Here is a 19,818-nt window from a genome sequence, read left to right on the forward strand (position 1 = left end):
ATATTTTACCCGTCAAAGTTCTATATACCAAAAAAATATTTCTTTGCTGATTTTCTACACAAATGATTTTATAATCATAATTTTGGATCTAAATTAGTATAACAGATGTGGTTCTCTTCTGCACAAAATTCACTAAAATTACACTTTAAGCTTTCCAAAATACGGTAAACTTCACCGTACCTTCATTTTGAATTTTTTCGGCTGTGATAAAAACCGATGTTTCCACTCTTTACTTTGTAAGTTGGTTTCTTTACCATAGTGATGGATCTATAACTCGTAAAAGTTGTATTCGGCAGTAGTATAGAATATTGTTTTTGATTTAATAATGGGCCAAGGGATTAATAGAAAGTTAATAATTCTAATGACGATGTACTAGATTACCTACAGTTATAATTTAGATGATGCTAAGCTAAAACTTTACTATACTTTAGACTTGTTTTTACAAGCAATATTGAAAACACAGAACGAAACTTAACTCACGAAGAAATATTATTTTTGAACGAGCAATAAAGATTTTCAATTTTTTATTGATGGTTATGATGTTTTCTTTAGAAGAAAAATAATTTAAGGTTAGAAGACATTCAACGCTATACTATAATAATTATATCAAACCAATTTTTTTCCCAATGAAAAATTCTTCCTCTTCCAGAGTAGATTCTTTTATTCATATCCGCAAAGACTGATCTGCGAGGAGCCAACTTAAAGACGTAGTAGCTATACTAAGAAAAGGTTCTGGATTTTTTAGTAATTCCAGATATCTTAATATGAGTTAATTGAAATCATGATTTTGTTACTTACCTGAGAGATAAAGGCATAATCATCAGGTCGATATTTATTTGTCCATTTAAACAATAAATCTTTTAAAATATTTATTTCGTAAGTACAAAATTATACACCTTTTTAAATAAATTAAATACATCTTTCTCCAGTCACTATAATTTGTACAAATACAAATAATTAATTAACATATTACCAAAGAAAATAGAGGTACAGAAAGCCAAGAAAATCAATAGGAAATCTTATAATAAGCTTTATACTTCATTAGGGAAATTTTAAGTGATATTTTCAATAAGTAACCAACCACAAGATTTCTTGTAGACAAATTTGCGTGTTTTTGAAAGTATCTCTTTCTGTATTTTTGATCCGTCTGGCCGCCTCTCTAATTTCACTTTAGTACAGACATTTTAGAAAAAAATTAATGGAATCTAGAAACTAATAAAGGATGTTCGTTATATTACTATAACTCTTCACTTTCATCCTTTTCACACCTCACAATTTCATATAATTTCTCAATCTATCAAGAACATCACAACGTGACAATTAAAGAAAGGAAAATTTGGCTGTTAATCGACTATAATATCCACAGAATCATTTGTAGTTACCTTATGTCTATTAGAATAATAAATTTTGGAAAATATTAATGTCAAACGAGAGGAAACCATAAATGTCCTCTCTTTTAAACATAAATTATTGATAAAATTCAGATAAAAACCCCCTTGAAAATTTTACATTTATTAGATTTAATTCTAAATGCTTCTCTAATATTTTGATCGAACCTATTTACATCTTACGTTGATAGAAACAAAGCCATGTAACATGATTTAGAAGGACCCTGTCATCAAAATATGAAAATTGAAATTATTGTAGTAGATAAGAGTTTCAAGTTACTATACAGAGTTTATTTTTAATTATTTCCTTAAGCTACCACAAAATTTATATTTAAGTCAATGTTGTATTACTTACTTGCGTAAATTATAACAGAAAATGGTTCATCACAACTTTATTTGAGATTAATGACTGAAATTAATAATTTTGATGAACTATATAATTAGTAATAATTAATATATGAAATTATACTAATATAAATGGTTAACTATTATCACACATGTAAATATTCAACTACTTGCCTACGCAAACCTCAACTATAATAAATTTTTGATATTCGCTCTTGAAACATGTATATTCATTGAGTCATTAAGGCGACGAAGGAGGACCAGGAATATTTTTAATGGCAGTTAGAGGTCTAGCGACATCACTTCTATACGGGTTTCTGTTGTTATCTCCCATTAAACTCTCCGAAGATATTTCCGGGTTTTCTTGAGCACAGCTCGAAAAAAAACTGGTATTGACATCAGAACTTGAAGGAAATATATTTTGATTCATGTTAATATCTTCCAAAGATGGAAATTCTTGTTGAGTAGCTGCTGAAATTAAGTTTAATAATCACGTATTTGATTAGAAGATATTAATTTCATTTTTGAAGCTGCAACATAAAGTCCGACTTATAAACTTAACTTTTTGTTTGGCGTTCCGTCGACGTTAATTTTTACAAAATTAAAAACATTGAAATGCATAAAATTGTTCACAATTGCCGTTTAACGTTGCCGTCTGCCGTTTCAACATAAACAAATTTTATCATTTTGTATCCGCCGTTCGTAGCAACTTTCGTAGCAATAGAAAATAACCAATCACATCTGTTTGCGTTTGTAACGTGATTTTGCTTGATGCTTCCAATAAAATAAACTTTTCGATATTTTCTATAATATCATTCATAAATTCCGAATTACAAAAAAGATCACAAAAATGTGACGAAAACAAAAGGCAATAACTACAAACTTCAAAACAAAAGTTTCAGGTTAATGGTAGCAACGTCAAGTTTATGAGTTTTATCATTAGGGTCAATATAAGTCAAATGGCAACGGCAAAGGCAAACGGAAAGTCAAATTTATGAATCGCCCTTTAGGCTCAACTGCATAAGTTTATTACATTGAATATATTCTTATTGGAATAATTGCCTCTAGATAACTTTTTCTAGATTTTTTTCCAAGTGCTGCAATATGTGGATGAGAATGGGAATCTTTCAGTAATTGCAGAAAGTAGATAAAGTAAAAATATATATCTTAGTTCATTTTATATGATGAAAAGCAATATCTATAGGTTATAATATCTTTTAAGAGGAAAAGCTTCAAATCAAATAAACAGCAATTTTAGCTTCTATAGTATATTAAAAGCATACATTTTGTGCACCTCTTTACACAGAAAGTCACTACATATTTTAAAATATATGCTTTAATTCTGAAAACATATATTTAAGCGTATAATTGCCCATATTCACTAATGTTAAAAGATCTTTTTTTACACAAATATTAAGGCTATATTTAGAAAACGTTTTAAATATGAAATTTTTAATGTCATATAGATTTATAGAAATATTCGAATTACCGATGTAACCAGGACAAAAATGAATATTTGTATTTACTCTTAATTAACAGTCAAAGTGAAATTTCGAATAATCCACAGTTATGTAAAAAAAAAGGTTTCTTCCTATAAACAGAATATTCACGTTTTCTTTCATTATATTATTTTCAGCAATAAATACAAAACAAATTAGCACTCACAATATTTTCCATCTTTCTTTGCTTTCATCCTTCGATTCTGGAACCAAATTTTTATCTGACGTTCCGTCAAGCACAAACTATGGGCTATCTCGATACGTCGACGTCTCGTCAGGTATTTATTAAAATGAAATTCTTTTTCTAACTCCAAGGTTTGATATCGAGTATAAGTTTGACGGGTTCTTTTACTTCCTCTACTCGTTAAATCATCTAGAAGAAGAAACTAGTTAAGATAAAACGGAGAATTGAGTGGCTTAAACACTTCATTTCTCAAGAAAATCCTATGCTATAGAAGAAAAGATTTGTTGATTTTTTGATTAGATTTTTTGGTAGATAAGGGAAATTTGGTAGGAATGAGTTTTAATATGGGAGCTGCTCCTCTGCAGGGCTGGGGTTGTATTTGCTGCCCTGGCTGGAAAGAAGAAAAAGGTGGGACTATTGGCCGGAAGAGAATGAAAAGAGAGCTCTAATAAGTGCAAACGGTCCTTCTCGATTTGGAGAATTTTTTGTATGTGCTGCGGCTGCATTATTTCCTATCATCGGCCATTTGGCTGGTTAAACGGTTCACCAGGTTACAGGAAAACCGCAGAATACATGCAACACCAACGATATATATAGGGTTTTCATGAAGGCATTCAAAGTAGCATAAGCAAACTTCGTTGCAAGAATAACAGAATATTAAATAACTGCCATGGTATTCCAAGCTTTCACTTTCACAGCTTGCATTTGTGAATATAGAGATTATGATGCTTTCATTGCTCTTCAAGAACTAAAATACACATTTGTATTGACACCCTTTATGCAGGTACACCCAAAGATCAGGAGTCTTTTGACGATGGAGATAAACTGAAAACGATAACTTGGTTATCGAAACGTAGTGGTGAAGTTCAAAAGGGAAATTCTGCATAATATCGTAAGGGCAACGTTTCAGTTTTGTTTTTGTATACCTGCTATTGAAAGCGACACTTTTAATGATAGCAAACAGTGTAAAAGTGAATGTTAACGTGGAAGCGTGTTGAAATATTTTTAACACAGTGTAATTTCCATAGTTATTTTTTCTTCGATCTAAACGATAATGCAACATTAAGCACCGTGGTGCTAATAACTGCCTCAAAAAACACACTAGTAGCTCGCATTACTCGGTAATTCCCCAAGTATCGCTTTGTAGTAGTTTTTGTAATTTTCAATGAAAAAAATCAATCAACTAAGATGTGCCACATACTTGTTTAGTTCAGAAAAGCAAATATTCTAAAAAGATCGCTATTCGATTTGCATGACAAGTACGTAAATGATTTGAAATAGTGCTTTTGCTCTTCTTCCTGTTGATTTTCACAAATTACACTCAAATTTGTTGATGTCTAGAATCTATATGATGCTAATGTGATGTGTTTATGATGCTTTAACGCGTTTGGAACGAGTTCGTTTTAACGAAGCCTCAGATTACAATACAAGGGAATCATATATTTTTGTTCTATAAAATACATTAAAAGTAGTAACAGAAACAAAACTGAAATAATTTATCTGTTAATGTGATATGTGAATTCGAAAATTGGATATGAAAATTATATGGGAGATTTGCGAAAGGCAGCCCGAAATAATTCACAAGTATTTGAAAACTTCCAAGATTTGCAGGAAAATTTATTCAGATACGCATCAAATTATAGTCAATATAGTCTACACATTTTACATGAGTGCAGGTTAATCGCTATTTAGAATTTAGAATAATATAATACAATGTTTGTCACTCGTTATCAGTTTGAACTAGCTTCCATGACATGAGTAGGATTAATACTTATGAATAATTACATTTGCTAGTAAACGGTTTTACGCTATGTAATATCTTAGGGGCAAAGCAGAAAAGTAAACTTAATATATGCATTTTAGTGAAAAAAATGGCATCAACCTCAATATTAAATTCAGTGAAATTCAATAAAACCTACACATGTAAAAATAGTTGTGGTTTTCTATACAAGCACACAACTTGTACTGATACAGATGATGTAGATTCAACTATGAATATTTGGATACGTTAATTGATTTATTTTCAATGTAGTATTTTTTTATTCCGATTTTATTGTTTCAGTGATAATGTACCTGACAAGTTACAAATTTATGAGATGTCCAAGCAAAACAATATGAATAAGCCAGGTAATTTGATCATCCGCTAATAATTTCGAAATTCGAAAATAATATTTCTAATCAACTACCCATAATATTAAAAAAGTTAGGTTCCTTATAGTGATCGTTCATCATTAGCAACTGCTTGAATTTTTTCTTCAGATTCCATCTAAAGGATGAACAAACTGCTTCAATTTTGTTTTCAATAATATTCGTTATTTTAGAACTATTAGTTTCAAACAAGCGCAACTAATAGCTATACATTTATTCTGGTTGAAGTATTTACTAATCACAGCTTCCATTTTTCTTGGAAAGTCATTGCCAGGTATGACCTCTGAAAACTATCCATGGTACTATCATAAAAATCCCAATAAAAGGGTCATTAAACAACCGCTCTAAACTTTTTGTCGTTTTATGTTGAGACTTTTAGTTAAACTGACAATAAAATTTTTTGGTTATACCGTTATTCCCCCAGAAAAGGTTTTCGTCCTTCGTCTTATAATATTTTATTTGAATAGAGCATCCTTCCTATTAAGATTTCAGTAATAAAATATTTTCTGCGTATCTGAAGATTGTTTGCAGAAGAACAATTTTTAAAATTAACCATTTTCCAAATTGTATCGCGAATATGAAGTAAGTTACAGATTTCTGAATTATTATTGTTCTTCAGAGATTGATATTAACAATAATCTAAGCTAGCCCAAGTTTTTCATTAAAGTTAAAATCAAATATTTATCTACATAATGTACACGATTAAATATATAATAGTTACTCACTATTAGAACTCTTCATCCAAGGATAAAAACTTGCTTGAAATTCCGTTAAATTCTGAACAGCAATTTTATCGTCATTTATACTATCTTTCTCATTATACACATCACTAATCTCTTTATCGTCTTTATCAAATTCACAATCATCTTTCGTATTACTGAAATTATCAAAATGGTTCTTATTAAACGTGTTGTGCGCCATGGTAAGATCTCGGTAACTATAGGCAATTTTCTTGTCGGATGGTTTACTTAATAATGCCCTTAATGCTGGCGAGTCATCCATTTCAATCATTTTCTGCGAACAAAAGCAACTTGATTTTGTTTTGAAAGTAGTAAAAAATACCAAGTAGTGATATTTAGTACATTGTATGTATATGTATTGTATGTAGGATATTCCGAAATAAAATGGATTAAAAAATTATACACGAAAGATTACAAATGTGCTATCAAATTTATAAAGATAATGTAATTATGAATATTCATTTCAAGTAAGATTTTTCATATAAGAAATCAAATTCAAACTGGGTGAAATTAATCTCGTAGAGCTTTGTAAATATGGATTAATGGATTAATAAGGATCAAAATATAGAACTATTAAGCTACAATTTACAGTCAGATTATAAAAGATTCCAAAAACAGTTTGATGCCAATAAAAGAATAAAAGAACTCAATATGATATTTATGATTAGAAAATTTGTCTTGTAAACAAAATAAAATGTCTTTTGCGTGCAACTATCTGATTCTCATTATTCTTAATTGAGTTAACTATAGACTGAAAATGCCACAACAATCCTAACAAAGATGAATAAATATTATGCTCTTTAGAAACTATGAGATAAAACTTTTAACATTTCCTTATGCTTCGTACAGATGAAGAAGTGGACATTAAGGACCGATAGGATTGAAATTGCAAGCTTATGTTCAGAAAAATTATCATAGAGATAAACAAAGAAAGTAATCACAAATAGATAGATCGTCAAATCTATGTGTAAACGATATAAAAGCAATTAACACTAACACTATACCAACATTCAGAATTACAATGTCTGAAACGCGTTTCGATAACCAAGTTGAACGTAAAATGAGAGAGAGTTAAAAATCATAGATTATTTTGAGCTTAAGAACCAACCATGAAAACAGGAACATTCTCGTAATCACTTACAATAACATCACTACATTCTTGGAGAGATAAAACTGTATGAGAAAGACACTTACCTTTGTTTCTACCGATGATTTTTCACCACATTGTGTCGAATTTATTTGCTTTTCATTTACACTAGATTTTACAGCATATTGTCGGAGGTTCTCAAAATGACTCTGATTAACCGTACTATAATTTGTCATAGTTCCAGGCGGTGGACTAACCGAAGTATCCTGGCCTGTATCAGGACTCGAATAATTTTGATTCATGTTATACCGGCAATTGCTGAACGTAGCCTCTTCTTTAATTTGGAACGGAGATTCTTTAATTTGATACGGGTTCTCGCCGTAAAAGGCATACGGTATATGATTTTGATAGGTACTATTTGCGTCATATTTTACGGAAACGTTGTTGATTATCGGTGAGTCATAAGCAGGAACCCGTTGAGCTTCGTAATTGTAGTCATTTCTGGATCAAATTCTTATATAAGTTTTAAAATCACGCGAAGTTAATTTCAAAGATTAAAAAGGATGATATTATTTGAAATAAATATGATAATAAAAAGCTACGAATTTACTATGGAGCTAATAAGAATGAGATTAGCTTAAATGCAATAGCAATCAGTTTCTGTCAATGCACAGAAATGAAATAATAATAAACCAATTGGATCTGTAGTTGTTCTTGACGAAACATACTCTTATTAAATCGAATAATGTTGGCTACCATGGAGTAGATTGTCACAAATAAGCTAATAAGTTGTTGGTTTTGGATATCAATTAGCAGGTCTATTTCAATTCAACTTATTCTCAATACGTCACTGGAACCGTATTGTACAAAGCCACACTGTTAAAGCTACATCTCACTAGAATAGGTTGTAGTCTATATTTTCAAATCAAAATCATTGGTAAAGGTGCAGGAACTAATCCCGTTGAACGTTATGGCTTTATTTCATCGAAGCAAATACGCAACCAAGATGTAAATCTCAACTAATGGCCCATTTTTCTGGATGTCATGGTGCACTCTATATGTGGTGCTTGAGTTATTTCTAAGCCGTTAGATTCAATACGATTTGGTGATATAATATCGAATAGCGTTAGAGTCTAATTGCTCCAAAACTGACGTATAAGATGATCTCCAGTTTGCAATTCTATACTAGCTGCATATTTCACGAATGTAGGCCAATATATTTGAAACAAAATTTTTCGCTTCGTGGATGGAGTGAGTCCTGATCTCGAGTAGAAAGTATGCGGTACGAAATCTATCCAAAATTCGACAGAGGGTTTGCTCAGATAAATCATGAAGTCGTATATAAGTTTCTAAAGTAAATTTAGATACTTTGATATTGATGATGATTTGTCAGACAATAAATATGGAAAAGTGAACGCAGTACGAGAGTGAGTTGAAAAATATCTACCATGTAAAAATTTACTCACGAAATGCTTATGCAATTATGATCTAACTATAACTATAGCCTCAAAACGGCTTATATACTTAACCCAGAATCATATTTATTGATAAAAAATTTATTAATATTGAGAATGCTTGTGAAAACGATAGTGAAAATCTGTAAATTCTACTAAAAAATTTCATTCACATCTCTTATGAGACTTTGAAATACTAAATATGAGTTTTCTACGGCTTTACAACAACAAATAGAATGAATATATAACATATATTATGAATAATGAACTGATAGAAATATTGGAAGAACACAGCATTGGAATAGAAAAACACGTGAAAATTGCACGGTCAGTAGAAACTTATGGATTCGAGCTAGATTCATATTCATAATAACCTAACTAAGGGTTGCTGTAGTTTTTTGTGGAATGAAATTTCAAGGCATTGAATATTCATAGTAGAGCTTACGTTCATATTCAATTATTACTTAGTAGTTGAGCTTTTCATTATTAAGAATTGCACTCTTAACTCAAGCCATCATTAAGAGAGAACTGAGAATAAAATTACAAAAATAAAATCAATTGAATTGAAATGGAGTAGAAGATGCTTTTTATTTTAAATAGAAAATACATGGCATTGAATGAGTAATTAATTAAGTACTAAATTTAAATACAGAAACGATTCTACTTTCTGTTTATATATGAAATAATAATCAAATCCTTATTATGTATACAACGAATTTGAATTGATGATAGATACGGTCAAACGTGTGAATTGAAAAGAGGTTGTAGACATTTGTAAATATGCATATACACAGTGAGTTTTTGTTATAATTACCTGTAATAGGGAGTTGGATTCCAGTAATCGCTGGAAAAGTCCGTAGAAGCGCTCATAATAATTTTTCACAACACTAACACACAGATTGACATGAAATTGCAACTAAATCTAGCCTTCGGTCCAGGCACGTTCGCTGGATTGATGTCGAACATTGTCAACCGTACCCCGAAGTGTTTGAGCGGGAGGGGTTTCGACCCCCTGAGGTTTGTCACCGAGTTCTTTTATTCAGCCCAGCTGCCCTGCGAAATTTACCCACCCCCGACCATTTTCAGCTTTTTCAATATTTATCAGGGTATTGGTAGTGGTATTGTAGAATGTGAATATTTGTAAATTTGATTTTACACTGAGAAAACTTTTGATACAAGATGTTTAGTAAATCATTCAACAAATATTCAAGAAAATATCGATTCAAGTTATATATTTCTATCAATTTTCAAAAATGCGTGGACTATTTGCATCAGGTATTGAAAAAATTTCCATGTACAATTCATATAAAAATAAAGTGAGTAATGAATCATAATCGTGGAGCTGAGAATAATTCTTTTTCAACCAGTTTTTCAATCACGGAAAGATTAAAAAAAACTTCCAAAGCCATGAGCATAGTTGAACTCAGGTATTAGAATAATATTTTTTGACAAACTTATATACATTTTGACAAATGTAGGTTAGATTAATACGGGCAACCTCGATCTAGACTTATTATGGTTCACTTGGATGCCTAAGTCTCATTGTGTTAATTTTACATGATTTGCAAACTAGCTGACCAAATTTTCATATTTTTTTCTGCTTGAGCTCATTTCTAAGAATTTCCATCCCTAATTAAAATTTTTTACTTCTCCTTTTTCTAATTCTGGTGTTTTTTCCATTCAATCTATTGTGACGCTCTCCAGCATTTAATGTGACTATCTCGTCATGGTAAGGTACCGGCAGTGCACATGCTCTATTATCTTTACCTGTCTACTTCTTCGTTATACCCTTTATCGTTGTCTTTACCCATTTCTGGAATCTTGTGCCAAGAGTTTAATATACAAAGCCCCTACCTTTGGTCTTCTCGATTGACTGTTTCATGAATCTTAAATTAAATCGCTCTGGACGTCGTGCAATCATTTCTGATCGTATCGTAGTTACTTATGATTGACTGTGATTCCTATGTCAAGGGCACCTTTCGATAATTCCACCAGTAGTAGCATTATTACTCACTCATTGATTAGATTAAATAATCAACAATTAATTGTAAGATTTGGAATCTTATTTAGGTATTCATCGACTTGAAATGAGTCTATACTTACTTTTGGAAATATTTACTTATAAATTAAATTCCCTGCCTCGCGGATTTCATATCGTCCATGTCCACAAAAATATTTACTTGTTTTGTGATTTATCTATCGTATCCAATTTTCTCTCATAAAACATTCCATGGGTTCCATGAATAATACCATCATTTATTGGAAATGCAGTATTAGATCTTGTCTTCTCGCCGTTAACTAAAGCACAAATTACTTTTATTCGGCTTAATTATGATAAGAGAAGAGGTTTCATACTTCCTCTGAACTTCATTGACAGTAGCAAATCAACAATTTGTTTCTCTACTACCTAATTAAATTAAACTAAAATTAATAGCTCTGTTATCAACATTTCCAAATCAATTTCAAATCAGCTGCTTTGATTCGAAAATAAACAAGCAACAAAACCGTCTTATGATTGTTCTTTAACGAAAGGATGTTTCAGTCCGGTAGAAAATTCTTCTAAGTGGGCTGTTCTAGTAGTGATAGTATCATCCTCCTCTTCCCATCTTTAAAATAAATCATCTGGTTGTTCACAATGTAAAGCCGATATTTCGATCGCAACACTACTAGATCATCTCTTTGTTTTTAAACTGTTCCGATTTATGACTTCTGACTACAAATAACTATTAGTTGAATTTATCCAGGTACTCGGCAATCAAGGAATTAATTTATAAACCTTCACCCTTAATTTGATAATAGATTAAAAGAAAATGTTCTGCTAATGTACTTAATAATTTTGATCATTTGGATTGACAAGTATTAGTAGGAATATATGAACTGACAATCATGCTCGCTATCCCAATGGGTATATATCTCCCATTCCGAGATATATACCATTCAGTGAGTAGAGCACACCTCCAAGCACTTGACGTAAAATTGAGACAAAGTTAGTAAGGAAATGGATGCAGTCTCTGAACTTACCAGTACCAAACAACAAACTGACGTGAATACGTTTTAAAGAAATATAAATCAATTCCATTTACAGAACAGCAATCTTTTATAAATTTTCAAAAAAGCCATCAAGTCATGATTATAACAAAATAAGAATAGTAAGTTATAAATAACATGGACTAAGACCACATGTCTAAAATAATTTGAAAGATTTCTTCTTATTCTACTAACTAGACCTAAGAGGTCCTTATAGGAGGCAGATACACGCTAGACTTACTGATAATTGTACCGTCTAGTAGATGTTTGCTGCTGAAATCGCGTTCTCCATTCATAGCTGAATGATTAATTTAAGATTTAATATTCTTGTGATGATATCTCATTTTTATGTTTAAAACACTAACTTTGGTTGCAGTCTTCTGGCTAAGTTCAAGTAAAACTGATAACAGTCACACAAGGGAATATCAAGTATCAAGTCATGATCCAATCTTTTAAAAGCTGTTGGAGTGAGATTAATTTTTTACAAATTTCTTGGATTTAATTTTCTCTTTCCAATCGAGGTATTTGTAGATGTACAGTTTCTCAATAATGATGTTGTTCACTAATGGATTTCCACCGGCAACACTGGAAGTTAGATATGCTATGAAACTTATCTTACCTAGATTAGTTTTTTTTTTCAGTGTAGATACTGGCGAGTCTGCTCTTATTTCATGAATCAAGTAATTTGCAGATTGGTCTAATCCAGACCTTATGTCTCTATTTGTGGATTAACAAAAATAGTGCTATATGTAGTGGAAAGTATAGGGGACTAAGGAATTATATTATTACTTTTTTTCATTAAACATAGTCATAAATAGTCTTTCCTGAAACTTTAGATCAAATAAATGTATGAATATAACTTCGAACTTTTATTTCATTTCTTGTTTTTATTGAACTTCATTTAATTCTAATCAATTTTAAATACGTATATCAAGTTCATATTTAACTGAATCTAACCATGCACGTTAAACATACATTATGTCGTTTAAACTTGAAAGGGTAACTGTAACCCCCTACAACGTATGACATTTCTGTAACAGGATATTCGCTCTTCCATAATTCATATATCGTGCCTGATACTTCTACCAGAGAGAGTAATTATAGTGATTAAAATGCAGTTATAGAAAGATTTACAACAGTTTAGTGAATTAATCTAGAAAATTGAGTTAATAATTTAATCGGCATTGTGGTTTTCACTTTTGAATTTCATTGTTTTAATGGTTGATTTGTTGATTTTTATATTATAGTGATAGAGCTGCTGTGATTGTTTCTTTTCCGTGAGTAAGTGAAAGTATATAAATTGACATCACATAATTGTATCATAAGTAATATTAGTTTTGAAACACGACGATAATAGCTTAGAAATAATAAGAATCGTTTCAACTATCATAGAAAAAACATGGAACAAAGAGATTGACAAAGAAGGGAAGAGAATACTCATATACACATATATAGATCACGACTTGTACTATATAGAATGCTAGATAATTGAATAAAAATAAGTATTAGTAAGAAAAAAATGATAAGAACTAGTTCAAGAATTCATAAAAGACATAAATGGAGAAGAATTACTCATGGTAGATCAAATATTTGAAGTAATAGAGAACAATTTGTTGTATGAAAATTATTTTAATCTGGTAAGGTAAGGAATGAATGAATCCGTAGGTCCGTGTTTCCTAACGTGTGGCCCACAAGGAGGAATTTGATTGTAGAAGGGGTCAATATAAGAATGTACCCAACAATAATTTAACCATTTTGCTTTGGATCATTTGAATGTAATGCAGTTTCAAACATCATAGGTCAGGTGACCGACGCCAACGGAGTCTGAGAAGCATTTCTTTTCTTCACAGCCACGTGTGTATTTAGTCGTAGATTTAGTGTTAATTTAGGTTTTTTTTTTTAATTAATGTCATCATTTTAGGGTGTTGAAGGGTAACGGGAGATTCTGCTTCTAATTTAAATGGGTTATATTTTGTTATTGTTAACTCTGATGCAGCCAATGTTAGTGGATTTGTGAATATCAAATATGCAGTATCAAGAGGAACTCGCAGAAATGCAAAATGATGAGTCAGTTTAAACTTTCTTAAATATAAAAGAAGCGACGGCGTGGCTTTGTGAGGAAACAGATATCAAATAGCTAAATTGAACCAAATGTGCAAGAAAAGTATTGTTAGTGTTTCTATCTCCATATTTAACTGAATGTGGATTTATTGCTGTAAATGATTAAATAGTCAAAGAAAGAAAATGTCTGGATATATCAGAGCGGGGAGACTTGAGACTGAAGCTAACCAAATTCCAACCTAACATAAAATCTGTGTCCAGCAAGCATCAAGTGCTAGGATATCACCAAATTTAAAATATTAAATTATTATAGAAAATATCTTTTTTCAAATTATTTCGAATTTGAATTTTAGTTTATCATTATATGTTTATATATAGAAATAGTGAGCGTATTGATTCTGATTACTATATTGATCGTTATTAATTTTAATTGGTTAGAATATATATATATATATATATATATATATATATATATATATATATATATATATATATATATATTGTACTTGACTATAATTTCAGTACCAGACGATGAATATATAAGTATTCGAAAACTCGGAAATATATTAGAGTCAGTACACTTAGGTTACAGTAAAATGTGAAAATAACGAAAGAAATTAAGCAAATAGGAAAAAATTTGGCAGTATACAAGCATCAAAGGAAAAAATGAATAAATTAAATCATATCCAAGAGAAAAATTGGGTTGAATATTTCTAGACATGTATAAAGGAAATAACTCCAGAGCCAGGAAGTACATAAGAGAGGTAGTAATAATTATAATTGTAATAGAAACATCGGACATAGTTACATGAGAATATTATCAATGAGCTGAAATATGATTACACCAACTCATCAGCTTGATCTATAAGATCATCTTCAGTTACGAAATTCTTCATATGTAGAAACAGGGCGATAAAAAATTTCCAAATAACTGCAAATTTATCAGTCTCCTCAATACTGATCTCAAGATAAAATACTTAGAACCAAATTTTTCGAAGAACCAATTTAGTCACGGCAAACTTTCTGGTGGACTATATTTACAAATTTCATGATCAAAGATGATCGCTGCTTGTATTACTTTCTCATAATACTGACAACGTTGTAAATCGTGACATTCACTCAATAAACTTTACAGCTTGTTTGCTTTTTCTATAACTGAGAATTTTAAAGTGAATAATGAATTGTTCTATATTCTTGGAAGGTTTCGTGATGGCCTACATTTTTTTAGGGATTCGAATTTTACCTGCCTAATAAACCGTTCAAAATACTGTAACAGATGATGCTGAAATGTTTCATTTACTGCCAAATATACAGTTTGTCCTAAATATTCGTGTTACCCTAGTAGAATAATTTTATTTTTGACAAAATTATTATGCCGACTTGTTAAATTCTAATAGATTTTCGTAAAAGTATTAGTGCAAAAACTATCGTGTGTGAAATAACATGAATATTACTCCGGAAATCGAGAAATCAGAACCCAAATAAAGCATACTGATACATATGAGACCGTCTTTATGCAAAATTTTTGCATTTTAATGGAAGTTTTCATTTATCATTGGACATTCTTTATATACAACATATACTTGTTGTCAATTACTGAATAGAAAAGTTTCCACAACATTAATTTAACATAAAAAATACACGGTGTCAATCAGGTACATTGTCACTGCTGGATAAATTATGTAGTTACAATCTATTATTCGCCAACATCAAATATGAAATTTACCTATTATGTTATTTCTCACTCATTCGATGCAGGTAAATACTTTCCGAAACAAGTTGAAATGACATCATTCTTATGTTTGTTATCAATATTGTACACTTGGAAGCTTAGAATGTTCTTGATAGCTCGGTTATTTGGAAGTTTTGAGTCCTCTTTGTCTATTGAGGGTACTCTATTAGGTTGTATTCCAAACGCAGCGAAAACTATAATGTCTGCTTCGAACTGAGAGCACTATGTAGTTGTAAGAGAGTTGTGTATAGTAAAAACATAATATTTTTAAGATGCCTTTTTTCTTCCTGAATAATAAACTAAAATGGCATTGATTTATTAATAGCGGATCGGAACGTATAATGTACATAGTAGGATCAAATTTGACCCGGTCTGGTACATTTTAACTACGCGCGTAAATTGAATCGGTAACATTTTATTTCCCGAATTGGTACAAACTATTTCAATGTTAGTGTGAAGTTTGAGCGCCATATTTCAATTTGTTTGTTTACGAGCTGTTTGTTTACAATGTATAAAGTTTCTCTGGCGATATTAACTATGGAATTTTTGAAAAACTGCAAAGAGGTTTTAGGGAGTCTTCTTTATGGTGAACTCAACAATTTGAGTGGCATGAGCCATTAAATAAATGTCGTGAAGTCGCGAACAACTTGCATAATGCGAGTCGCCCATTGACCTCTGGTAAATAGGGCAACGAGGAATTGTAGAGGTAGACTTAACGTGTCAATGCTTGGCTCTTACCAAAAGGCCTGCAAAAACAGCTTCGAATAGTATCGCAAAATAGAAACAAACAATCCATACGAAAATTTTCAATTTCCTTGAGAATATTTGATGTCAGTGATACTCCAAAACCACTGATTTAATTTCATATCACTTTCATGATTACAAGACTTGATAGTTTCTATTTCAATTTTGGCCTTGAAAATTATTATTGTAAATTGAATATTGACTGAATATTAATAGTTTGTATTTATCATTATAAATGTCCGGTGTATCGTTTGGATATTATTATAAACACACTCAACGTTTCAGAATATCAAATATACGACAAAATTTGAAGAATTGCGTGATGAATGTCAGCGACAAAATATATCAAGGATACGACACATACCTACATTATGCAACAGTATGCAGCAGAGAGAAGGAGATAACCAAACGTGAATCAATTGTTCGCTTACTTTCGAATATGACATTTTGGATCATTCGATATATCCTAAAATTACAATTGACAATATCGTCGTACCATCACCCCTTTTTTTCCGTTTAATTCCTCAAAATCGTTCCTCTGGTATGCTTTTACGTAACATAGACCAATTCATTACTTGTTTCAAAATAATTGTAATTCCCAAATGCGATGGAAAAAAATTCTGAAACCACATTATAAATCCAAATGTATCATAAGATAGTAGATGCGCAGGAAGATATTTGACTTTATGAATTATTGTATAAGAAGACTTGATGAATAAATTTCATTATTGCTTTAAACGCAAAAAGACCTGAACAATATCGTTGTTTAATTTAGTCTCTGTTTGAAGGAGAATTTAACGGGAAATACTCGTATATACTTGTAATTCTAGCTAATTCTTCTGATTGTGTGGCTACGATAAAATTGCAGATTTTTGCTCTGCATAAGTTGAATCTTCATCTTACACTCACAAATGAACTTTAACTCACTTAAAATGGTACAAAGAAGATCCACAAATATAGGACGATAATTATTTATCTCGGGAATGTTTTGTTTCTATTATCTTGTTACAGAAGATTTGAGCTGGATTAATGTCATGTTCATTCTATTTTCTAAATGTATAAGATATTTATAATACATCGCTTTCAAAAAAAATGTGAAATATGCTTATTTTCAAACGGATTTGGATGTTCTTCAAAGTGAATTTAGTTCCAAACCAGATAATATAACTAATATATTCATATCTGTGTGATAGAAATATTGTAGTTGCTTAATGTAGTGGGTGTTTAAAGATATTGTAGGCCAACAAAACCTAACAACAAATTAGAGACTGAAGAGCACACATGAATTGAACAAAAAATATGATATGTGAATTTTCACGATAAAATGCCATACATACATACAATAACTCCAGAATTCAACAAAAAATCTCAACCAAAAACTCTGATCCCTTTAGCTACAACACCCCCGGCGGTAAAGCAAAACGTGGCACATTGAATTACAAAAGAATATCGCATCCGATAGTGATTGGTTCCCATTCAGTCATCGGCTAACAGAATCGCCCAACGCATCTCTATTGTTACCACCTTTGGGTCTTTAGGGGAGCGTCACATGCGACGTCAATGAATGAATTATGGCTGTCGATATGTATCTTAGAATGTGAATCAAAGCAAATGTGTGAAATTTCAATTGCGTTTATTTAACACGTATGAAGTATGCGTTAAATTGGTCTTCGGAAGATTTATGTTGTATTGATTCAGTTTATGTAAATTATTAGTTTAGAATCATTTTAGCAGTTTTAGTTAGGGGTGGTGACCTTCATTATGATATATGGGATCCATATTGAACTTTTTCTGGCTTAAAGTCGTAATGTAAAGTAAAAAGTTTGGTGATATTCCACTGAATTTACGAACTTTTATTTTTGCATGTATGTAACTACTATCAGAACAAAAACTGTGAACAAGCCATCAACTTTCCTCTTTTCAATCAATTCATTTTTAATAAAACAAATAATTGTGAAAGTAAGAATCATTTAATTAATGTTTGTCAAGTAATTTTAACTTTTAATAATAATTTGGAATATTCTTCAGTTTATGAGCTACACCTATCGTTCCATGGGCTGCCATATATTTCAATTGAAATACAATAATATAACAAGATTTATTTTAAATCTTGCACTGTTTAATGAGAACAGAAAGACTGATATGGAAAAATATAAACCTAAATTTGAATTTAAAAATTATTATTAACCTTTCGTCCCTTACTTCTAGTGCATGAAATGTCGCACGCGGACTCTCAATCCGCAATAAAGAAGAAACTTTTCAGATAAAAAAACTTTAGATCACTTTATTAACAATAATAAACTCATATGAATTAGACAAAGATTCTAATTAAACCATTTTAGTAAACAAAACAGGAATGAGCATTGTGTCATAATGTTCGCTTTCGTTTTTATTAATAGAAAGGTCACGACAAACATGTAATGAATATTTCAAGAGGACAATTTTTTACAATTAACACAAGAAAATCGTGATGGTTTATTTTTCTTCCTGTTGCTTCTAGTCCGAAGACTCGCCCAATTTGTTGGTTTATAATATTTGGTATATTCTTAGTAATCCGACGTTAAAGATAACTTTCAATTAGATGAAATGCTGAAGTCTGTAAAAACTTCCTTCTTCTAATATTCCAGGTGGATTTGTTTGTTGCATTGACAACAAAAGTTTTTATGCCACCAACGTTGAGTAACGAGAAAAACATTCTTTTCTTTGGTATATATGATACTAACGTAGTACTTTGCTGAAAAGTAAACATACTAGACTTTGCAGGTCGAGTTGCTGGTCAAGAAAATTCGAGAGGTAACTCTTTCTTATTTTTTCTTATTGTATAAGAGGAAATCATTTGGTCATATTTACCAGAAGCTCAGATAGATTCAGAAAATATGTTTACGAAGGTTTTATGAAAAGTTTTCGACTTAACAAAGAAACAATACATTTGTTTCCATAAACATTTATATTTGTCGGTATATACATTTTGACCGACGATATTTTTAATCCTTTCAAATAATAGTTGGCGATCACCAAAATGTGAGGTGTATTATCCTTTCTTTTTCTTCGCTTTTTTTGTAATTTCGTCCTTTATTTTATCAAGCAATGATGTGTGATACTCCCTTATTATTGTTTTACCATTTTGAAGATATTCGATGAGGACATTTCATAACTACCCCTAAAACCGATCACTATTATATTTTGCATTTGCATTTTTCAAAGCAGGTTCACCTTTTGACTTTCACTGTCCTAATTTTTGTATCGTTTCAGAAGTGTAGTCGAGGATTCATGAATCGACGCTACAAACCGCTTCATTCTGCCGAAGCCACATTAATAAGACCTTCATTTGATTACGCGTTTGATAGTATAAGGTCTAAATACTTTCTTTTGAGTACGCATAGTGCCTTTCAAAAACACATATTTAAAG

General features: G+C 30.9%; 1 protein-coding gene across 1 annotated transcript; it reads right to left on the bottom strand.

The window, feature by feature from the left end:
* Nucleotides 1-1,974: 1,974 nt before the first annotated feature.
* On the bottom strand, nucleotides 1,975-10,656 carry LOC130443024 (homeobox protein Hox-D5-like). Its single transcript, XM_056777467.1, has 5 exons — nucleotides 10,613-10,656; nucleotides 7,499-7,892; nucleotides 6,290-6,578; nucleotides 3,393-3,605; nucleotides 1,975-2,204 (listed from the first exon to the last, which is right to left on the bottom strand). Exons 1-5 carry the CDS (start codon nucleotides 10,654-10,656, stop codon nucleotides 1,975-1,977), a joined length of 1,170 nt encoding a protein of 389 aa, XP_056633445.1.
* Between the last annotated feature and the right edge of the window lie 9,162 nt (nucleotides 10,657-19,818).

The sequence above is a fragment of the Diorhabda sublineata genome, chromosome 4 (assembly GCF_026230105.1).
Source record: "Diorhabda sublineata isolate icDioSubl1.1 chromosome 4, icDioSubl1.1, whole genome shotgun sequence".
Classification (NCBI taxonomy): domain Eukaryota; kingdom Metazoa; phylum Arthropoda; class Insecta; order Coleoptera; family Chrysomelidae; genus Diorhabda; species Diorhabda sublineata.

Excerpts from the sequence above, each read along its gene's own strand:
- LOC130443024 (XM_056777467.1), bottom strand. The coding sequence starts at position 10,656 with ATGGGTAAAGACAACGATAAAGGGTATAACGAAGAAGTAGACAG. Across the intron at positions 6,579-7,498 it reads AATCATCGGTAGAAACAAAG|AAAATGATTGAAATGGATGA; the intron begins GTAAGTGTCTTT and ends TTTTGTTCGCAG. Across the intron at positions 3,606-6,289 it reads TTGGATGAAGAGTTCTAATA|ATGATTTAACGAGTAGAGGA; the intron begins GTGAGTAACTAT and ends TTCTTCTTCTAG.